The sequence below is a fragment of the Leuciscus leuciscus genome (genome assembly GCF_965113295.1).
Source record: "Leuciscus leuciscus genome assembly, chromosome: 17".
In the NCBI taxonomy this organism is placed as follows: Eukaryota; Metazoa; Chordata; class Actinopteri; order Cypriniformes; family Leuciscidae; genus Leuciscus; species Leuciscus leuciscus.
In genome coordinates this window covers 28368089-28392397 of record NC_138741.1, presented here as the reverse complement: position 1 = coordinate 28392397, position 24309 = coordinate 28368089, and the positions used below count along the sequence as shown (strand labels likewise).

The 24309-nt window shown below is 35.8% G+C and overlaps 1 protein-coding gene across 1 annotated transcript in view; it reads left to right on the top strand.

Moving 5' to 3' along the window:
• Nucleotides 1–24309, top strand: part of LOC309479087 (uncharacterized protein) — a 40150-nt gene that overhangs the window by 8156 nt on the left and 7685 nt on the right. The window contains exons 6-34 of the mRNA XM_082142938.1: nt 1003–1087; nt 1371–1522; nt 1650–1802; nt 1897–1998; nt 2401–2559; nt 6118–6188; nt 6270–6399; nt 7494–7697; nt 7788–7980; nt 9080–9204; nt 9736–9936; nt 10021–10142; nt 11063–11291; nt 12337–12539; nt 13735–13887; nt 14143–14236; nt 14319–14527; nt 14817–14928; nt 15679–15728; nt 15846–16022; nt 16513–16630; nt 18648–18810; nt 20066–20204; nt 21080–21227; nt 21357–21452; nt 21543–21707; nt 22021–22229; nt 22333–22471; nt 24162–24282. Coding sequence (XP_081999064.1) covers nt 1003–1087; nt 1371–1522; nt 1650–1802; nt 1897–1998; nt 2401–2559; nt 6118–6188; nt 6270–6399; nt 7494–7697; nt 7788–7980; nt 9080–9204; nt 9736–9936; nt 10021–10142; nt 11063–11291; nt 12337–12539; nt 13735–13887; nt 14143–14236; nt 14319–14527; nt 14817–14928; nt 15679–15728; nt 15846–16022; nt 16513–16630; nt 18648–18810; nt 20066–20204; nt 21080–21227; nt 21357–21452; nt 21543–21707; nt 22021–22229; nt 22333–22471; nt 24162–24282 — 4222 coding nt within the window. The remainder of the gene's footprint in view (nt 1–1002; nt 1088–1370; nt 1523–1649; nt 1803–1896; nt 1999–2400; nt 2560–6117; nt 6189–6269; nt 6400–7493; nt 7698–7787; nt 7981–9079; nt 9205–9735; nt 9937–10020; nt 10143–11062; nt 11292–12336; nt 12540–13734; nt 13888–14142; nt 14237–14318; nt 14528–14816; nt 14929–15678; nt 15729–15845; nt 16023–16512; nt 16631–18647; nt 18811–20065; nt 20205–21079; nt 21228–21356; nt 21453–21542; nt 21708–22020; nt 22230–22332; nt 22472–24161; nt 24283–24309) is intronic.

Sequence of the window (24309 nt, the reverse complement as noted above, 5' to 3'; positions counted from 1 at the left end):
GAGGGTTGATTTGTAAAGAAGGACTACACGCCTGCGCACATATATATTCAAACGCGCACTGAACACGTGATGCGCATGTGCGCGACATCAGTGTTTGCGCAGAGATAACTGATAATTGTTTTCACCTTGGAATCTATTTCCAGGAGTGCGTTCTCGAGCCACTGTTTTGTGCGGATGGGCGGCCGGAGCGTGTTGAGGGTTTTCTGTTAGAACGGTGTTGTGTTAGCGGCCCCTAAGTTAATAACTAATGATCTTCACAACGGAAGTGAATCAATCAATCAAAACTAACTTTAGATGGACAATAACTTTATCCTAGAGCTGCTGTAAAGCCAAAACAATCTCTGTTACTGTAATTTCCTATTATCACTGTAAAGCTGCTTTGAAACAATTCATATTGTTAAAAGCGCTATATAAATTAAAGTTACTTGACTTGATAAAACAGACAAGACTGTCAGGGCAGAATCCTGACTCTTTGGGGAGAACAAATGTAAAAGCAGTAAGAATTCTGAATTCTTTAATTCTGAGACTTAATACACTCTAAAAAAAAATTAAGTTGACCTATAACTTAAATAATTGCATGGTTGCATGTTAAAAAAAAATCAGATTTACTTATTTAATTACAAATTTAAGATGCAAACATTATTTTGATGAGTTCTGTTGACATAATGTTGATCACTACATAAATGTAATATTATGTAATTTAAACTCAAATTTCTGTGTCAATTGATTTTTTCAATAACTTAATGAAATTATCTTGATAACTGGGCAGTGGATTTCTAGTTAGCATACTTTGCATAGGCCTGGATGAGGAGAGTAAATGTTGAAATTAAGTGTTATTTTATGTGTTTTTTAGGAAAGGGAAAGATCTGTTGTTTCATGCTGTTATGTTTCTGCATGTTTTTAAAGAGTAGTTCTCATGGTTAGGTGTGTGGCTTCATGAAGGTATACACTACACTGAGCAATGACTGTGCTGTTTTCATTTTTATTATATGTTGGTTGTAGGTTCTTCATTATCTCCCTTCGACCGAGTGGAATGAGGATCTGATGTCCAGCGCTGTAGATTTGACATCTCCTGCATATTTTGCTGGTAATGAATGTTATCTATCTATCTATCTATCTATCTATCTATCTATCTATCTATCTATCTATCTATCTATCTATCTATCTATCTATCTATCTATCTATCTATCTATCTATCTATCTATCTATCTATCTATCTATCTAGATCTTTTTCATGCTCAAACAGGAACATTACACACTAAAAGAAAGTTTAAAATGTGAAAAAGCTTTATAGGTTCTGCTTAAATAAGTTTACATGTACTTTAGATAGAGATCTTTAACTGATAGCTACTCTGTTTTTGAGCCATCAGGAGTATTTGTATCAATGTCAGAGGTCCCCTTGCACTCAACCAATATAGAGGATTTTAAAGCGCAACTGGACTTCCTCCTGTCACATTACGACATCCAATATGATAGCAGCACCATCAAGACATCTGGAGATGAAATGGAGCTTTTTAGTCTGGTAACCCTAATCAAATTACTTCAATGATATCTAAAAGATCTTAAAATAAATTCTACAACATGATGAATTCTTGTTCATTATGAAAATTGTTACTGTCGATAATGTGATCTGTTTCTATTTTATGTAGGTTAGTTACCTGTTTCAGACTGTTTTTAAAAATCAGGAGGAGATGAAGACCTTCTTGCAGTACGACAGCACTGAAGCGGCTGACAGGAAGTTTGGGAGAAAGAGTCCGAACATGGCGCTCAGAAAAGAGTCCAACTGGATTCCTCATATACAGGTGAGACAAGCCAACAGTATTTTTTATATGTGATCATTTATGTGATGGAATATGATATCTAAGCTCTATTGTGCCTCCTGTGGGAAACAAACAGATGAAACCAAAGCGAGATCCTTGGCAACAAAAACAAATAGCCAAACTCAAGGAGCTCAGTTCAATGGATGAACTTCTCCAGATGCACAGCAAGTTCCTGGAGGTGAATGGGTGAAATTGCCACTCATATATTAATTATTTCATATATGCTAAACTTTTTGTCAGGTTTGCTTTGGTTACTGTCAGTATTAGTTCAATCGCACTGAAGTTTGTCAGAGCACATTATATCGCCAACACTTTACAATAAGGTTCCATTTGTTAACTTTAGTTAACTACATTAGTTAACATGAACTAACAATTAAAAACTTCTAAAGCATTTAGTAATTTTAGTAAATGTTAACAATTAACAGTTGTATTTTTATTAACTAACCTTAAAAAAGATTAATAAATTCTGCAACAAATGCATGGCTCATTGTTAGTTAATATTAGCTAATGAATTAACCAAAGTTACACTACTATACTCCAACATTACAATAATGGTCTTGTTTTGCACTTTCTTCTAAAGGAGTCAGATCTTCATAAAGTGATTGATGCTTTGAAGCATTACACTGCATCTGTTTGTCAGCCAGAAAACCCCTCAAAACCTCCATCCATCAGCACAGAAACTCTCAAAGAATCTTCTGCTATATGGAAAAGCATTTATAACACAACAAACATGCCTCAGGTGAACATCTGTGTGAATAGTAAATTATATTCTCCAAGTCAACTGTTACATAACGTGGTAGTGGAAATAGCACGAAGACGAAGGAGGATGGTGAAAATAGTCTTAAATGACAAAACTCAGGAACCAGGAGAAAACCACACTTAGCATTAACGAGAACGGACGAAGACTGAGGGAGAACACAGGGTCTAAATACACAGGGTGCTTCTCAATTCTTATTTGTGCGTCCTCGTTTCTTTTCCTCGCTTCCTTTCCTCGCCTCTCAGCTCCACCCCCTGTAGGATGCGAGGGAAGGCTGCAACGAAAGGAAAGGAGGACGGAGGGATCGAAGGAAAGCTTATTTATACATTGGAATACTTGATCACTCAGGCCTCACTTCACAACGTCATCAGCAGCGCTCAAAGGATCTGCCCTTATGTTGTTAAAGTTTGGTTATTTAAGAAATTCATAATAAATAATAATAAAGCAAGATACCCTGTTGAAATATGTGAGATGTGTGGTTTATTTAAACTGCAAAGGTAAAGAATAAATTAAAATTATTGTGACAGATGTGAAGGGGGAGGATAATTTATTTGTGCATCACGTTTAGGCAATAAAACTCTTCCGGAAAGGATACACCGATGTATCCTCGCTTATGACTCCTCAGGATGCCTCCTCACTCCTCGTTCCTCGCCTCCTCGCGGTGCAATTAGAGAATTGAGAATCTTAGGTGCACATTGTCCACAAGTTGGGAAGCGTGTTTTCACCACAAAACAAAATAAAAAAAAGGTAATTGTGACTTTTGTGAAAAAAGATTTCTCCCAGTTACGAGTATATCTTACAATTCTGAATTTATCTCTTGCAGTTCAGTATTTATAGCTTGCAATTGCAAGTTTATATCTTATATCTAAGTTCAGAATTGTAAAAAAAGAAAAAAAAGAAAAAGAGTCAGAATTGCTAAATATAAATTCAATTCTAAACTCGGAATTGCAAGACATAAGTCAGAATTGCGAGAAATAAAGTCAGAATTGCGAGATAAAAACTCGGAATTGCGAGAAATAAAGTCAGAATTGAGAGAAAGAAAGTCAGAATAGTGAGATGAAAAACTCGGAGCTGCGAGAAATAAAGTCAGAATTGCGAGAAACAAAGTCAGAATTGTGAGATAACTCAGAATTGCGAGAAATAAAGTCAGAATTGTGAGATGAAAAACTCGGAGCTGCGAGAAATAAAGTCAGAATTGCGAGAAACAAAGTCAGAATTGTGAGATAACTCGGAATTGCGAGAAATAAAGTCAGAATTGCGAGAAAAAAGTCAGAAGAATTGCGAGAAAAAAGTCAGAATTGTGAGATACAAACTTGGAATTGCGAGGAAATAAAGTCAGAATAATTGCGAGAAATAAAATCAGGATAGTGAGATATAAACTCGGAATTGTGAAGAAAAAAGTCAGAATTGCGAGAAATAAAGTCAGAATTGCGAGAAATAAAGTCAGAATTGTGAGAAGAAAAGGCAGTATTGCGAGAAATAAAGTCAGAATTGCGAGAAATAAAGTCAGAATTGTGAGATGAAAAACTCGGAGCTGCGAGAAATAAAGTCCGAATTGTGAGATAACTCGGAATTGCGAGAAATAAAGTCAGAATTGCAAGAAAAAAGTCAGAAGAATTGCGAGAAAAAAGTCAGAATTGTGAGATACAAACTTGGAATTGCGAGGAAATAAAGTCAGAAGAATTGCGAGAAATAAAGTCAGAATTGCGAGAAAAAAGTCAGAAGAATTGCGAGAAAAAAGTCAGAATTGTGAGATACAAACTCGGAATTGCGAGGAAATAAAGTCAGAAGAATTGCGAGAAATAAAATCAGGATAGTGAGATATAAACTCGGAATTGTGAAGAAAAAAGTCAGAATTGCGAGAAATAAAGTCAGAATTGCGAGAAATAAAGTCAGAATTGTGAGAAGAAAAGGCAGTATTGCGAGAAATAAAGTCAGAATTGCGAGAAATAAAGTCAGAATTGTGAGATGAAAAACTCGGAGCTGCGAGAAATAAAGTCAGAATTGTGAGATAACTCGGAATTGCGAGAAATAAAGTCAGAATTGCGAGAAAAAAGTCAGAAGAATTGCGAGAAAAAAGTCAGAATTGTGAGATACAAACTCGGAATTGCGAGGAAATAAAGTCAGAAGAATTGCGAGAAAGAAAATCAGGATAGTGAGATATAAACTCGGAATTGTGAAGAAAAAAGTCAGAATTGCGAGAAATAAAGTCAGAATTGCGAGAAATAAAGTCAGAATTGTGAGAAGAAAAGGCAGTATTGCGAGAAATAAAGTCAGAATTGCGAGAAACAAAGTCAGAATTGCGAGATAACTCGGAATTGCGAGAAATAAAGTCAGAATTGCGAGAAAAAAGTCTGAATTGTGAGATAAAAACTCGGAGCTGCGAGAAATAAAGTCAGAATTGCGAGAAATAAAGTCAGAATTGTGAGAAAAAAGGCAGAATTGCGAGAAACAAAGTCAGAATTGCGAGATAACTCGGAATTGCGAGAAATAAAGTCAGATTTGCGAGAAGAAAGTCAGAATTGTGAGATAAAAACTCGGAATTGCGAGAAATAAGGCAGAATTGAGAGAAATAAACTAGGAATTGAGAGAAATAAAGTCAGAATTGCGAGAAAAAAAGGCAGTATTGTGAGAAATAAAGTCAGAATTGCGAGAAATAAAGTCAGAATTGTGAGAAAAAAGGCAAAATTGTGAAAAACAAAATCAGAATTGCGAGGTAACTCGGAATTGAGAGAAATAAAGTCAGAATTGCGAGAAAAAAGTCAGAATTGTGAGATAAAAACTCGGAATTGTGAGAAATAAAGTCAGAAGAATTGCAAGAAATGAAGTCAGAAGAATTGCGAGAAATAAAGTCAGGATAGTGAGATATAATCTCGGAATTGCGAGAAATAAACTAGGAATTGCGAGAAATAAAGTCAGAATTGCGAGAAAAAAAGGCAGTATTGCGAGAAATAAAGTCAGTATTGCGAGAAAAAAACTCGGAATTGTGAGGAAAAAAGGCAGAATTGAAAGAAAAAAGGTAGAAATGTGAGATATAAACCTAGAATTGCGAGAAATAAAGTCAGAAATGCAAGAAAAAAGCCAGAATTTTGAGATATAAAATTTGGAATTGTGAGAAAAAAAAGGCAGAATTGTGAGATGTAAACTTGGAATTGTGAAAAAAAGGCAGAATTGTGAAATATAAATGGAATTGCGGGGGAAAAGGCTGAATTGTGAGAAAAAAAATCTGAATTGCAAGATTGAAACTCGGAATTGCAAGAAATAAAGTAAGAATTGCGAGAAATAAAGGCAGAATTGCGGGAAAAGGGCAGAATTGCGAGATATAAGGCTGAGATACAATTCATTCCCTTGGAATTGCGAGAGATAAAGTCAGAGATAACTGTCAGTGAGATATAAACTCGGAATTGCAAGAAATTAAGTCAGAATTGCGAAAAATAAAGGTAGAATTGTGAGAAAAAGACAGAATTGCAAGATATAAATTTGGAATTGCGAGTTTATTTTTTTATTGTGTGCTCATTATTTTCCTTTTTTTTTATCCAGGTGGCCACTGGACAGGTTTCTCATTTATCTAAATATGCAGATCAGAAAGGCTCTGAGAAAAAGAATAAAGGGTAATTTTCCAAACACTAAAATGTGTCTATAATGTGTGTGAGGGTTTCTTTTAACAACTGTTTGTCTCCTAACTGTTCTAGTCAAAGCAGCAGTGCTTTTCAGCATGAGAAGTATGAAGACACTGAAGAAGCTGACAAGGAGCCTGTAACAGTCAGAGGAGCTTATGAATCTTTAATCTATCTGAGACATCTCAGGATCAGAGAACTCAAGGTAAAACTCAGCCAAAAACTGTCATGAAAGATGTGAAAGGTTTGAGAGATAGTATTACCACACTTTTTAAGATGTGTACCATGTTTGTTTGTTTTTGGACATGTACTATGGTAATACAATAATTTGCTGAAAGTCTATCATGCATATACATAACCATAATACATAATAAAACTTGTTTTGGTCATTCACTATACTGATACTATGGTTTCCTGCTTTTTGTTGTTGTTGTAATATAGAATTGTATTATTATTACAGACAAAACATACAAATGAGTACTTCCTGAGATAGGAAAAACATTATTTAGTATATACTTTTGGTATATAAACTATGAATTATTATTATTATTAAGCTGTTCAATAGGTTGGTACGATTTTTTTTATGTTTTTAAAAGAAGTCCTCAGTCTCATCAATCAGTTTAAAATGACTGGTTTGAATTGTAATATATTTTAAATTGTAATTTATTCCTGTGATCAAAGCTGAATTTTCAGCATTATTACTTCAGTCTTCAGTGTCACATGATCCTTCAGAAATCATTCCAATATGATGATTTGATTTGATTTGACATTTCTTATTATTTTCAATGTTGAAACCTATGGAAGCTTTTTTTCCGCCATGGAATAAAACAATTGTGACTTTTTATCTCACAATTCTGAGTTCATATCTCAAGAACAGCATTTATTTGAAATCGAAGTCTTCTGTAAAATGATAAATGTCTTTATTGTCACTTTTGGTCAATTTAATGCATCCTTACTGAATAAAATTATGAATTTATTAAAAAATATATATTACTGACCACAAGCTTGTGAACGTAGTAGGTATGTGGCTTAAAATTACCATAAATAAGGATAATTATGACCATACACTACTAAATTCTTTGTTTTGGTAAAAAAAAAAAAAGTTCATAGGTTAATTTTTCAAGAGGTAAGAAACTTTTTTCTGGAGCCACATTTTAAATGCTTTTCTGAAAATACGCCATATAAATACCAGGGTAATACAATCACAGTACTGTTTTGCATGGGTTAGTTCTCCTGCTATAAGGGCTTTACTCACTTAAATACTGTGTTTTATTGAGTCCTGGCCTCTTGTTTGTGTAGCGCACTTGTCTGAGCATGCTGAACTACCTGCGGTCAGTGGAGAGGACTCTGGCGATGGACGCCGTGGGTCTGGAACTGGTCGGAGGAGATCTGGTGAGAAGTATGGAGGAGACGGGCTGGATGAGTGCTGCTAGAAAACACGATGGCTCTACTGGAGCTCTTGGATCAAATCACTTCATCTACAACAGTCCGGTTGACCATAAGGTTCCTTACTTGCAGATTCTCACCCAGTGTTTTATGGAAAAACCAATGCAATGTGAAAGGCAGAGAGGGTAAATCTCTGTTCTGTTTTAGGTTCACTTTGCCGAGTTTATGGAGTTTCCCGAGTTGGAAAACCTCCATGATTACTACAGCACAGATGGGAGCTGCATCCACACGCAGGACCAGCGGGGTCTCTACATCATCTATGACGTGGCCCTGGTGGACCTGCAAGAGTTGGAGCAACATCTGCTGCTCACTGCGTCTCATTTCATACAGAGGAGCAGAGGTCAGTGCAGATGCTCCCCCCTACCCTCATTTTCCAATATCATATACAATTCAAGTAAAGTTTATTTGAATAGCGCTTTAACAACACTCAGGGTCCTATTTTAACGATCTAAGCCCATGGTCTAAAGTGCAGGGTGCAAGTGCACTTAAAGCATGTCTGAATCTGGACAACTGGACAAGCCGGATTCCACCATATCTTTATATACACAAGATGAATTTCAAACTAGCTTTACAGAAAATCATGATGTTGATGTTTATAATATCTTAATATCTTTGTAGTTGCATTTAGCAGATTAGAGCTGGGCGTTAATATAGTTTACATTTTGCAATGATACAAGCAATCAAGCAGTTGAGATTTGCAACATACTATACATTGAATTATGTGAGTGTGCTGTACAGCATGTATGCAGATAAAGTTGGACATACTAATACATCCAACTTTTTAATAAAGAGCCAAGCGATATTATGATAATATAGTTACATTTTGCAAGGAAATAAAAAATCAGGCAGATGATTTGCTATATAGTATTTATCACTTTACATGTGTATTGTATGTATGCGGACAAGGTTGGATATAATATAGTATATCCAACTCTATATATAGAGCTGTGCCATATAGTTTATATTTTTTGATACAAACAATCACACAACCAAGATTTGCTCTATAGTATTGCTTTACATGAGTGTATTTTATGTATGCAGGTAAAGTAGGATCTATATATATAACTTGTTTCAACTGTTTATAACTGATATGTTCACTTATGTTGCAAACATTAAAAAATCAATTAACTTAAACTTATGACTACTCATTTTACTTGATAACCAGAAAAATTTCCAAGTGATAAAGGATATTTAACAAGAAAACAATGTAGGTCTGGACTGTTTTTTCATCCTTTGGGAATTCATGGTGAAAAGTGTTTCTATAATGTATGTCAGGTGATTGAAAAGTAAGAGGGCCTGGTGCTCTTTCTGATCCTATACAGGTTGAGGCGACTCATATTTTAGTACGATGATACAGAGCTGCCATAACTAGGAAGTTTAAAGACACGTTTAGTTTGTAATCTGTGTTTCACAATTGTCATTTCATGTTGTTCTGTCAGAATCACGTGCATCTGATGGATCTGGAGGAGAACTTCACTCTCTGGCTAGGATGGATGTGGATCGGTTGGCTGTACTTTTAGACATATGGACATGTGAAACAGAATTTCTGGAGCACAAAATACAGGTATGTGATGTGTGACTGCAATTCAGTGTAATTCTAATGATACTGTACACTACCGTTGAAATGTTTGGGATTGTTTAATGCTTTTAAAAGGAGCTCAGCCAGGCTGCATTTATTTGATCAAATACAGATTAAAAACAGTAAAAATGTGAAACTGTTTTCTATTGTAATATATTTTAAAATGTAATTTATTCCTGTGATGCAAAGCTGAATTTTCAGTGTCACATGATCCCTCAGAAATCATTCTAATATGCTGATTTGCTGTTCAAGAAACATTTCTTATTATTATCAATGTTGAAAACAGTTGTGCTGCTTCATATTTTTTTGTGGAAACTGAGATACATTTTTCCAAGATTATTTGATGAACAGAAAGAACAGCATTTATTTCAAATATAATATAAATGTATTTACTGTCACTTTCACAATTTAATGCATCATTGCTAAAATTAGAATTATATATTTCTTTCAAATTACTTCCCCAAACTTTTGAACAGAAGTGTATGTCAATGATAAAATGCCGTCTTGTATTTACAGCTCTTGAATTGCTATCTGGAGGCGTATCAGCATGTCACAGATCCAGAGGAACAGTTCAGATTGGCTCAGGTCATCACAGATGTCATGCACAGAAGGCCACAGATTGATTTTACTGCTGGATATTTTGTTCAAGCTTACAGGGACACGATCGTCTGCCTCCACAGCCACCAACAGCTTATCAAACTAGTGCTGAACAACCATGTAACCAAGCATTTGCTGTTTAATCATGTTTAGCCCACCTAAAATGTCAGATTATTTTATTCTCTGATGTTTCCTGAACATTAGATTGATGAGCAGCGGCAGTATCTGGAGAGAATATGGAGGGAGGGACAGAATGGTTGTCCTAGTGAATACGGCCTGCCACCAAACTGCATCCCTAAACATTTGGTATCAGTCGGTGGAAGCAGGTAAAGATTAAAATAATCAATCGTAAATTCAGCATAGCTCAAATGTTGACACTGTTTACTTTATTAAAGAGGACCTATTATGCTTTTTTTTTTTCATTTTCAACTTTCTTTAGTGTGTAATGTTTCTGTTTGAGCATGAAAACAGTCTGCAAAGTTACAAAGCACAAAGTCACTCCAAAAGGAGTTATTATCAGTAAGCAGTAGCAGTTTCTGAACTTCCCGATTGTAGTCTTGACTTTTCATCTTGGAAAGTATGTCACAATATTTAAAGAATTCTTGTCCGAGGCCTTCGCAAAATAAATGAGGTGAGGCCTGGTTGAGTTATTTAGTAGTGTGTTGAAACTCACATTTATGGTAAGGGGCGGGACATTTCTGAAACACGCTGGAAGCGGCTGACCAATCACAACACACTAGTCCAGCCAACCAATCAGAGAGCATACTGCCCTTTTCAGGTGCCCTTCATAGAGACCGAAACTAAAACAGAGTGTTTCTGACAGACTGGGAAGAGAGGTGCTGCAACAATGTAAAATATGTCACAAACAATGTTTTTTGAACATTTAAGCATGAAAACCGATTCTAGTAATTTTCCCATCAACAAAATCAAGACTTTGAAAAAGGGCATAATATGGCCTCTTTAATACTTGTTTCTTGTCTTATTTAGCACAATGCTTGTAATTCCTATACTTTAAATAATTGAGCGTGGCGCTAGCAATGCCAAATTCATGTGTTCAATTCCCAGTGAATGGGAATGCAATTTAAGTACAGTGGATAAAAATGCAGAGGTTTTATTCTTGTTAAATATGATATCGCATTAAGGGATGCATCACAAAATGAATTGCAAATCTTGTTTTAAATCTAAATTTAAAAGCATAAAAGGCAAAACACTTGTTTTAGGGTGTGTCTTTGTGCCTTCTTTGCAGGCCTTCTTTGAAGAGTGTGTATTTTTTAGAGATACACCCCTCATTGTGTTTGGCGTCTCGGCTGTACGAGGGTCTTGAACGGTCCTGCACTGAACTCTTTGAGCTGCACAGAGCGAAAACACCATCTCAGAGAGTCAACCTTGAGCAAAGGCTCTTGAAAACGGCCCTGCATCGTTGGCACATGCTTGCAGCTCCTGGCACCACCTACAGTTCTCAGATCCAGAGAGACGTATGTGTCTTTATTGTGTGCTTCAAATAAGCTGAGATGCCACTGTCAAACTGTAACGTTTATGGAGAAAATTAAAGGAAAATAAATAGAAGTACTTTATTAATTTTAATGTATTAATGAGAGAAATTTCAGTACAGCATCTGCCAGACACAGTAAAGTGTAGTGTCATGTAGTAAATACGAGACAGACGCAAACACAGGATTACTCACGCAACAATTTTTTTTGACCATGCGTCACTATTGCCTTATTTGTTACAGATCGTTTGGTATGTACTCACTTTACTTTCACTTTACTGAAAATGATGAACAATATATATATATATATATATATATATTGATGAACAATATATAATATAAGAACGACAAGCGATGGTCATTCATTCATAATTTGTTTACAAGAAACACTGCAAGTTATCATTTGTCAACTATTACTGTGGTAACTCCAAGTACTTGAACTTAATTTGCCACATAAATTGGTCAATGTTTCAACTATGTAACTATATAAACACCTTTCTGTAGCGTCTTCGTTTTAATACTATCTCACAAATACATAAGGAATAAATATAAATAAATATAATTAATTACCTTGGTATTTGAGGTGTAGGTTTGTCTTCTGATTCGGGGTCAGACTCTGGCTCAAGCATGTATAGCGAATATCGGAAGTTTTCAAAACAATTCTACAAGTGTGATGGCAGAGACATTGAAAATTATTTTAAAACTGTAACTCAATCATAGCAATGGGCGTTTACTTTCAAGTCTTGAATGTGACTCCTATCAGGGTCAAAAATAGCCTAATCTAAATCAAATTTATTTTTTAAAATGCAGTTCATAACCCCATTTAAGAGTATGCAATGATTAACATTTTGAGCAGTAGTATTCAACATTGATGTCGCATTTTCAATCCAGCAAGTGGCATCTATTTATCAACTAACAAAGAAATAAATAAGATTGTTCTGCATTATTTATCCAATTTTGTGTTAAATGTTCATTTGTTCATTCATCCTTTAAGAGGTGCCTGATACAGTCAGTGTTCTGTATTGTTTCAGTTGTTCTCAGATGGGTTCATGGAAGATCCTGTTCTGGTCAGAGAGCTGGGAATGTCCGTTGTGAGATCTGCCGAGGAACAGGAGAGGAAACAAGGCAAAGACAGACAGTTGTTCATGCTGAAGATGTTCTGCACATTGTTAGAGCTCGTCACACTCCGTCACCGCATCATTGAATCAGCTTCAGAAACTGAACACCTGTCCCAGTTGAGTCGGAACGCAATATTGCTGAGCAGTTATTGATTTTTTTTCCTTGATAAGTTTCAGTTATTGAAACTTGGATGCACACAATGAAGGATGGGGCAGAAATAGCTTAAGCCCGTTTGGCAGAAATGACAGCATGCAAATGGACTGTTTAATTATTCATTAGTCAGAGAGGGTGGAAAATGATCAATGAAAATCTAATTATGTTTTTGGAACATAAGTGGACCTCAGTGAGGAAAAAATATGAAAAATGTATAATGTGGCTTGTTGCATTTTGACATTATTTTCATAACAGTTAAATCTATACATATATATAATATATAAATATATATATATTAGTGCTCCTAAAAATGACTAAATAATCGCATATTTTTCTGTAAATAATCGTACCTAACCTTAACGGTTTTAATATATTTTTATATTGTTATACTTTCACAAGGAATCTCCAAAGTAATGTAAAAACAACATAAAGATGATAGATGTTAAATATTTTTAATGCCATTTTTTCACTAAGCACTGATCACTTAATCACTGATACTGTACTGATACCGCACTGATAGTGATCACAGTACTGATATTGATGTCTCTATTAAATTGATTTTTTTCCTCAATATTATCCATTAATTATAGCCATTCAACGTTATGGTAAAATTGAAAGCTATCAATTGTAACATTTAATAGACTATAATGTCTAAATGTCACATTTAGCTGTACCTTTAATATATCAGTGGTCAATGCTAAGGATTTTTTCTACCGGTTCAGATTTTTACCTACCCTGCTAAAATGCACAAAAAAAGTTAAGTTATTGTTTTCATTGTTTTTGACCCATGTAACCTTGTAAACAGCACTTTTTAGGTTTAAAAGGTAAATATACAGAAATTGAATAATCAAACACTGCATAAATTATAAATTGAATATAGATTAATCCTTATTAAAGCTTAATAAAGTTATTCAGTCAAGAGCAGTGCTCGTTTAGGGTGTTTGTTCACAGACAGTGAATATGTATATACACACACACACACACACACACACACACACACACACACACACACACACACACACACACACACACACACACACACACAATTACATATTTTTTTGCTGCCTTTAATTTTTCCTTCAAATGATGACTGAAAAAACAGCTGAAATGATCTAACTCTCAGCTGAATGTTTTTGCTTTCTGTCATGTCGCTCTAGATTATATAAATCAGTGGCCAGAGTGATGGGCTTTGATGATGTTCATTTGTACATGCGGCCGGTGCAGTTTGAGTTTGCTGTGAGGAAAGAGACTCCAAAACAACTTCCCGTGTTCATCACCGCCCTCCAGGACGACAAACAGAATGCGGACAGGTACAAATCTGTAGGACCAATATTGACCTGTCATGCTCATTATCAGAATCTGTTGATAGCAATGACATTGAACGCAGTGTATTGTGTGTATAAGGTTTGTTGCAGCCTAAATGCTGTAATTAGTGGTTGCTTTTAAGGTTTGCATATCTATTACTATTTCTCAATAAATCTTTAATAAGTCCTCTTGCACCATTGGTTCTGAATGTGTAAAATCTAGTTGATTTTAGTATATCCCATTCCCTTCCTGTTTCATAGGTTTGTCCCGAACAGCCTGCCTCTGTGTGTTCAGGAACTTGATGAGAGTCATATTGGCAAATTTAGCTTTCAATCTAACGAAGCAGTTCTACAGGTAATCACATGATTTATAATTGTTATGCACATTATTTTTGTTCAGCATATGAATCATTTGACTCTTTGTGTCTGTGCATCAGCTCATGAATCAGTCCAGCTTGGAGAACCTGCATGTGGTTCTGGTGTGTCAGGTGGTTCAGAAGAATGCTCTGATTGGAGCGCTTAAACAAGCGTCCTTGTGCTATAGGATGGAGAAGCTGGATCAGTCCTCAGATACAGACCTGCCACTGCAGCATGAGGGATCGACTTCCTCTGAAACCAGGAGACGTGCCTTAGCTACTAGAAACAGGTCTACATGCATGAAGAAAATTAAACTTTTCAGAAAGTTCTTAGTGTCGATTTAATGCAAAAAATATTCTGATTTGAAATACTTTATAGTGTTTTATCATTATACTCGTATTTGTTTTTCTCCCTTTAATTTGTTAATTGAAATAAACAGAAATCACTGTTCTTACAGTTATTAATTATATCCTTAATAGAAAATACAATACAATGGTTTGTGAGATTCACCCATATGTAAAGTAATTTGGATATACTTTTTTATAGAAGCCCTGTGTGAAATGTTTGTTGTAATTCAGGCTTGCAGGTGCTTTTGTGTCCATTCAGCTGGAGAAAGTGGGAATTCGAGATGAAATGCTGAATGCATTTATAAAGAAGAAAGAACAGACGAGTTCGCTGAAGCTAAGCTCTGTATGTAAGCGTTAGAGCTGCACGATTCATTGTTAATAATAATCACAATCTCGATTCAAACACCCACACGATCTTATTCCTAAATGACAACGCTTTGTCTGTGTCTATTAAACCTTTGACAAACCTGTGTTTGCACTGCAACTGAGCCAGAGAGAGCAGTTGTCATGTAGGTATCAAACAGCTTTATTATTATTTCCATGGTAAAAATATTCAAATTATCACAGAATTACTGGCATAAAAGTTTTTAGTTTGGATATAAACACTGATGTATATGGTAGCAAACAGAATAAAGTAAAACCCCTTTTGAAAGTAACTTAAAAAAAAGAAAGAAAATCGATGACATAGTTACACCAGTAAGTGGCAACTAGTGGCTGATAAAAAATGTGTTTGTGATTGAATCATTCGTTCAAGAGATTCGTTGAAAAACGCTGATTCATCCAGTAATGAAACAAGTCAAGTCTTTATGAGTAAGTCATTGAATCATTCATTCATACCATTTTTAAAAATATTTTTAAATATTCTGTTGCAATTAACATTTTGTCAGAACCTCTAGTAAATTACATGCTATTTTGTTTAGTTCTCTATTCAGAATTGTGGGAGAATTGTGATCTCTATTTTAAAAAAAAATTTAAAAAAAAAAATGCTTCTCTATCCAGAATCGTGCAGCTCTAGTAAGCGTTAAGAGAAAACTGATTTTAATTTCTCAATTAAATGGAAATGTTCCTTATTCCTTCATTCTTCTCTCAAAAGGAAGAAGTGGCCAGGATCAAGAGGAAACTGATTCTGGAGTTCTGTCACAAGTAGGCTTAGTCACAGAATTATGTTTCCCACATTTTATTTTCTATAAAAGGAGGAAATTACCCCAAATCTTTATATTACAGTGATCTTTGCTCTAGGACTGGTTATGTCTCTTTCAGATTTAACATGCGCATGTCACAGAGTTGTGTCCGAGGGCAGGTTGTTGCTCTTTGCCACAGTTTCACCTCACTGCTCCACGAGGTGCCACTTATCCGCGACAATCACTTTGTGATGGGAACACCCAACGAAACCAGATCAGACCTGCAGTCAGAGGACAGATTGTGTCCTGATCCAAGGTGAAGCATATAGAAGAAAATACATACAAAGAGTTCCAATTTAATGTTATGTTGAATCTTAGACGAACAAATTTATGTGCTTAATGAGCTTAAAAACCTTTTGAGCTTCTAAACGTTTTGATCATTTGGCTTTTGCTTAAATGCTTGAACATTTAGTTTTGTAGACAAATTATTTAACAAGTCATTTGGTTAATGCATGAGTTGGGCTGAATAGTGAATGATAAACAATCAAGTGTCAAAGGATGTCAAAATGACAAACTGGTAACTATTAAGAAACAAAAATAAAAAGTATATTTTGATGGATTTAAAATGTGGAAAATAGTCAAAATAAACAAACAAAGAAAAAAAATGCTCAAATGCATGCAGGAAAAAATGCATAAATGCATGCATAACTAAATGCATAAATAAATTCATACATAAATAAATATATAGTCATTTCTTTTCACAATGTAAACGCCTTTCTAAATCAAAATTGCTTCTGGCTGTTCAGGACATTTCAGCCTCGTCCCAGAAGACTGTTAACAGCCGATGGAAAGACTCTAGTAAACCTGTGGTTCATCCCTCATTATACAGAAGTGCTGCTCATGTTCAGAACTCTGGAGGAGAAGGTGAGAAATGCACCTGTGACTAACATGGTATAGTGTCCCAGTTCTCATTAAAACACAGGGGCCCCAAAAAGTGTTTGCATATTTAAAGTTGAAATATGTATAATTATGAAAAAACAAAAAAACATTCTCTTAACCCAGTTTAGTGTTCATTGTTCATTGACTGCTATTAGTTTGCCCTCCATGGGTTTATCCCCCCCCAAAATTGTAAACATTGAGCCCCTCAAGCACCATGAGAACATTGAGAGTTTGGGGCGTGGCTACTGTAGCAGGCGGAGCCAGAGGGTGTTTAGCTGGTGTGGGACCACGACTGATGTAATTGTAATGCAGTGCAATACTGTGCACTACAATGGATGCTTCAATACATCATCATTGTGCACCCATTGAATACCAGTTTATAATGTTTACTTTGACGTGTCCAGTGTGTAGAGCCTTAAACAGTTGTGGCTTGTCATGTCAAAAAATTCTCCCGGTGCAGATACGTACGTTGGATGGGTTTATTATAAGCGAGATGCTTGCATTCGCTCTATATAGAGTTTTAGTCTACTTTTACTTATTTACTTACTCAGGACACATAGCAACACAGCGACAAATATTTCTCAAATATTTCGACAAAAATGTTGTACCTTTTATTGAGAGTAGCCTACTTTTACCTGTTGAGTCATGCCTTCACAACCACCTAAAGGTGATGATACACAGGGCAACTTTTTGAGCAATGTTGCTGGGCAATCTTGCCGAGCGGTTTTTGCTTGAGCACTTTCCCATTGAAAATGGGCAATAAATTTATATCTGGATAATTTAGATCGGTCATGGGCCCTGTGTCTCATCTGGTTGCCCGTTGACGGCAACATTGCCAAGCAACATTACCCAAAAGGTTGCCCTGTGTATCATCACCTTAAGAGTTGTGTTTGTAGTGTTTGAGTTGGGGGAAGCGTGACGCGTTTGCAAAATAAGCTGTATTTTTGTAATTCCGCTAGTGTCGCGGAAACTACATACTTCACCTTTACACCACAACTTAAAGTGTAACTACATATTATACTTCCGCATTTTTGTATCCCCGCCCACGGAGAGTCAGATCAACAGAGGGTTATTAACAGAGGAGTTATTGTAAGGGTAGATTTATCACTGAAAAGCACAGCATTATGGTAAAATTGAACACTATGGCAACAGCTTTCTTACCTGCACGTGACTGTCGAGTTATTTTTGGATTCCACACGTCAGTTCTGCCTTCTAACCCGAAAAAGAGCTCAGTCAACCACGGACACAAGGATCAACTCAAAAATGGCCTTTCAATAAACTTGTTTCATGGTTTACAGTGTGTTGACATCCATTCCATTCAATTTTACATGATTAGAACTGCTTTCCAACAGATGAACTTAGTTTGAAGTTAGATAAGTGACTTGAAACAGTAGTTAGCCATTTCAGTAGAAAAAGTTTCCTTAAAGGTGAACTAAGTAACTTTAGCCAACGAGTTTTTCGACAGTGTTGTCAAATATCTATTCCGAAGCTGTAGGGGGAGCTCTATAGAGAAACCTGTGAGCAAAAGGCGAGAATACAGCGAAGAAATTCCCGAAACTGCATAGCCCTGCTTTACATTCAAATTAGGTTGATAACCTTCAAAAATCAGAATAAAAAAGCTGATTATAATCAAACATTTGACATCCTATGCATTAACACATGTATACACACTTTTGAACCATATGCACTCCAATGCAACAATATCATACACAATGTAAGTTATAAATATCTCTTATGGTTCAAATAACACACAAGATGGCATTTATCTGAATATAAATTGGCAATTAAGCTTGTTCAAACACTGTCACCTTACCAGCAGCGTCTCGGGTTGACTAATCACTGATGTGCATCCGATTTCTGTCATCCTCATTCACTCATAACTCTAATCGTAATCCTTCCCTCAGAAGAGACATTGTGCAATTGGACACTCATCGTGCAGGCTGCTTAACGTGTTTGAATCAGCCGGTGATTTTTAACAGATGTATGGATGTTCTTGTTACAGGAATGTCACCAGGCTCTTCAGAACACTCTGCAGATTATTTCAGCTCTTCATGACATTGTCTATTACCTGGTGAGCTTTGCTCGGCTGGGGAATCCAAACACTTCCTTCAGTCCCGACAGCGCTCAGAGGCTCACAGCAGACTGGGGCGGCTTAGAGAGCATCGGTATATGATAATTCTGTAAAACAAACAGTGTGGCTCATATTCAGCTTAAAGGGGTCCTATTATGCTTTTTCACTTTTTCAACTTTAGTTAGTGTGTAATTTTGCTGTTTGAGCATAAAAAAATCTGCAACGTTACAAAGGTCATTGTCGACTCCAAAGGGAGATATTTTATTTAACAGAATCCCCTTTCCAAGAACTACAACGAACGGCTCGTTTGGGACTACTATGCGGTTTTCTGGATCTTATGAAGTCACAATGTTACTCATTTAAATAATCCGCGCCTTTGGAATACACAAAAAAAGGGGACGAGGCCTGGCTGAGCTGCATTAGAGAAGACAGTGTTGTCGTTGCTATATGTCAAAGAAACACTGTTTTTTCACGTTTCAAAAACTCATTTGTTTGACCTTCCTAAGGCTGACAAACTTCAATTGACTTCAATTTTATTTTAAACATTGTTCCTGAACATTTTAACCCCAATGTTTATCTGTGCTCTGCACATTTTATGGAGAACAGCTTGTTTTCTGTTGCTTTTGTAAGCTCTCGCTTTTGTAAGATGGGTCAACACTCCCTAGGAAAATTAACCATGGTTTTGTGATCGATTACTGTTTGTATTACCATAGTTTTCCAACAAATATCACTATTAAATGGCAGATAACATTGTATTTATAATGTATAAGAAAATAACAAAAAACATACCACTCTGAAACATCCTGTGAAATCTGTGCATGAAATCCGTTCTGCACGATCATCTTGTTCATTAACATTGTCAGGGTCTGAATCAGATGTGAATTGGTTTGAAATTGACACCATCCTTATTCATATTTAAACTAGAGCTGAACTCGCAGTGATGGAGGGGCGGGACATTTCCCAAACATGATTGTGCCAATCACAACACACTAGGCCAGCTAACCAATCACAGCACATTTCGTATTTCGTAAGGATATAAGTTCATCTTATATGGATGTAAGTTCATCGAAACCGTAAACTAAAATGCGCGTTCGAGACAGACTGGGGAGAGAGGTGCTGTAATAATGTAAAATATGTGAAAAATAATGTGTTTTTTGACCAATCAAGCATGAAAATATGTACACCTACATTCTAATTCTAAACATTCTAGTACACCCCAAAAACAAAAAAATCAAGACTTCGTTAAAGGGCATAATAGGACCCCATTAAAATATACACTGTGCAGTTTTTAGCTGATATTGTGCGACTTCCAGCCCAGTGTTTCCTTACGCTCTGATGTTTGTCCAAAGGGGCTGAACTGTGGGATGTCCAGCGACAGATTGACTCTCTCTGTGAGCCCAGAAGTTCAGAGAATGTCGGGCGGCTCCTGCAGCTACACAGGGATGTGCTCTTCCTGCGCTTCGATACCGCAGTGCGCTACATGATCAGGTGCTTGTAAATGACAGATTTCACAGCATTAGTCTCAATGGCAAATAATAACGTTTGAGATGATGTAGAGGAGAACTTTTGTGAAAAATCTTAAAATGCATGTTTCTAGGTTGGTTTTCTTGTTCTGTTAGTTCTGTTCCCTATCAGTTTGTCACCATGGTGTCTGATTTGATCAGTCATAAGTTCCTCTGTTTGCAGTGTACTTAAGCTCTTTGTGTCTTTCTGTTCATTGTCAGTTGGTTGTTCTGTTCGTGTTTGTTCTTGAAAATTAAAGTTAAAGCTCCGGCACTTAGATCCTGTTTCATCTCTGCTGCAACCAACGCTGACAGTTCAAAATCACAGATGTAACTTTTGTATTCATGTTGGTTTCATACATTTTTTTAAATGTTTTTATTTTTTGTACTTCCACTGAAGAAATATCCAGTGGTATAACTATAAGGAAAAAAACATATATTATAAAATAATATATAATCACATCTGAATGTATACAGTATTATTATTACAAAAACAAAACATTTGAAAAAAAAATTCAAGGTAAAATTATTTGTAAAAATATAATTAACATTAGTTGTCTTTTGTAGGTTTTTTCATTTGACAACCTGAATTAACCTTTTAAAACACTATTTTCCCCCCTCAATTAACAGTCTCCGGGTAGTTACAGAAGAGAAGATGGTGTTGTTATTTTAGTGTCATTGAGATACATAGTTTTTATTTTTATATTTCCTTTTACATTTTAATTTGAAAGTTTTAGTAATTTTGTTGTGTTTTTGTCTTTTTTTATGTTTTATTTTTAAAATGTCGGTATAGTTTTGTTTTGTTTTTATAAAGTTAAACCAAATGAAAACGCAGTATTTCCGTTCTTGTCTCTTCACAAGGGAGGTGTTCCTCTCCTCTGGAAACCTCTCGGCCTATCAGAGCGTGAGTGAAAACATGAGCCACGCCCTCCCTATCATGAGTGACAGCGCGCTGAGAGGAGCCAGTTTCCTCCCTGTTCCTCAGCCGTTAGATCCGGCCTGCCTTCAGGTGGGAGACCACCAGGCCTGTCCAGCATCTACATGCTCATCCTTCACTAGTGTTTAAAAGCATCACAGAATGTACTTCATGAAGCTGGTTGATTCCAGCAGGTTCTGCTTATTTTATATGTGGTTTCAGGCCCAAAAATGGTATCCATGGAGATCTTTTCTTGCAATCCATGGATCGCACCCTTTCATCATATGGGACGTCTCACAGATTGAGCATTACATGCAGGTGTGTAACTTTGCAAGTGCTTTTTGTTTTTTAGTCTTCCTCTGTTTTATTAGCATTAGGATCATGCAATCCTTTGTTTGTTTTTTGTAGCTCTGCCTCTGTGATCTGAATGACCGCTGTAGAATGGAGGCTAATGGGGCGATACTGGGCGTATCTTTGATCATTGATGATGTGCTCAGTAGTGGAAGAGATGCAGTGCCCCTCCGGCTACAGACCACAGGAGACCCCGACATCACCGCGACATCTGATAGAGAAGTACTAAAGAAAAATTCTGAAATTGGAATGAAGCCAAACACTACAAGAAGTTAAATTGGAATGAAAGGAAGAGAAATTCAAAGAAACAAAATAGCCTGGAGATATTGAGATGTTAATCCTGCATTCATGTAGCTCAAACAGTAGAGCATGTTTTTAACAACACCAAGGTCATGGGTTTCATTCCCAGGGATGCATGAGCTAAAATAATGTATACCTTAAATGCAGTGTAATTCACTTTGGATTAAAGCAAATACTCAGTTTGCTCATACATCTCTGTTTGGTGAAGCACATTTATCTCATTGTCATCTTTCAGGTCCTTAATGAAAACATGGGAAATGAGGAGAGAAAAATGGAAGTTGCGTCTAAAACTCAAGACCCCGTACAGTCCCTGATGAACCAGCGGGGATTTTTACTGCTCTGGAAGCAGATGGAAGTTTTTAAAGAGAGCTGGACTCAACGACAGATGGGTGTTGAGACAATAAACAGCCCTGCACAGTTTAAACACTTCTCTCAGCTTTACAGGTCATGAACATGTCATCACTATTTCAAACACTCACTCTTTCATAATAGTTTGTGGTGAAACAAATATGTTTGTGTTAACCTGTCCCATGATCTTGTGTTTTAGGGTGGAGATTTACTTTCCCAGCATGCAAGCTCTGGCCCAGCAGATGGAGAAGGAGAAGGAATATGAGATTGTGCTATCTCAGAGTCAGTCTGTCCTCCCACCACCTGGAGCAGCAGAAGTTGACGTCAAAACATGGCAGGTACTGTACGTGAACCAGGGTTAGTATCATTTACTAAAACTCAAATTAAGCTGAAATAAAATAAAATAAAAATATTAGATGAAAATTGGAAAGTATGCCTTGGCAACTGGAAATAAAATGAAATAAAACTAAAACTGAAATAAAAATAAATTGAACCTACATAGTAATATTAAAAAAACGAATAAAAAGGACAAAAGAACATTAAAATATTAAAAAAATTAATTAAAATGAAAATAAAAAATGAAAAAATAAAGACAGGCTAATTCTAAATATTAATAAAAACTATTATAGTATATTATTATAAATTATTATAGTATATAAAGTTGACTCACTAAAATTAATAATTGGAAATTAATAGAAACGTAACTGAATTAAAATGGAAATAAAAATAAATTAAACCTAAATAGTCATATATAAAAAAAGTTATAAAAATGACAAAAGCACAAAATTACTAAAATGAAAATATTGAAAATATTCATAAAAACTATTAGTATAATAATTATAAATTATATATAAAGTTGAAGTACTAAAATTATTAACTATAAATAAAAAAATTATAAATTAAATCTAAATAGTAATATTAAAACTACCTAAAAAAAAGCACATAACAAAATTACTAAATGTTAAACTAAAATTAAAATCTGAAAATCTAAAATTCTAAATATAATAAATAATAGTAATAAACTGTCTTTATAATTATTGTCTTTTCTCATGGCAAAGTATTTTTGATTAAATGCAATACATTTTCTCAAATGTATTTTCTCGTTATTTCATCTGACTCGAATGATATCCGTGCATCATTAAAAGTGAGCGAATGTTTGACTATTCTTTTTAACTCTTTAATGAAAATAATGTCAATGTCAGTTAGAATAATCAAATGTAACAATTTATTATGCCAATTTCATAATCAGTTCAACGATAATCAATACAATAACATCAAATGGTCTGGAATAAAGAGAAGAGATGCGGACCCGACATTAAGAAAACATGAGGCTGAGTCCCGGCGGCTCTCAGCATTCACAGGCTGATCTGAGGTACAGAATCGCCCCGAGCCCTTTGCTACATTTCATTATATAGACAGAACCTATTTCACATGGAAACATCTGCTAACAATGGGAATTTACATTCAGAGTTGACACCTTTTGGGTGTAGGAGACCATTTGTCTAGAGACCACCTTCCTTTGTGTGCCAGTTATCTCTAAACTCTTAAAAACCTTATTACCTTTTGTTTTACTTATTTGGGAATGAGACACATGAACCAGTCGCACTGAGACATTTCAAATGATACCAAACATGTATAATACTCAATGATAATTATTCACATTAAAACATATAGATTCTTGTGTGAGTTTTGATGATCTCAGCTTGAGGGAGAAGGAGTGGGGGATGAGGGGAAGAAATGTAGGTTAGGATGATTCGGAGGTGAGACTTTCATCTCGATAGTGCACAAGGGTGAGTTCAAATGTTAATTTCCTTTGTTCTCTCAGAGAGTAGCTCTCTCTTCCAGTTCTTCCAGTTTTTCCAGTCTTACACTATGAAACCAAACAGCCATGATGTGTTCTTAAAAGTAAAAAAATATATACATCCTTAATAGTCAGGCCGCCTTTGACAATTCATTGATGTGATTATTTTGATTGATATCTTTGGTATAGTCCACATGAGACCGGTATGTTTGCTGTGTTTGTTGTAGTTACTGAGACTCTTGGAGATCACGGAGTGTGACATGATCCGAGCGCTTCAGAAGAGGATTAACAGTGAAGTGACTCTGGTGATGTCGGAGCGCTCGCGGCACGACCCGGGACTCCCCACAGGTACACAGCAGCCTCTGCATGAACCCA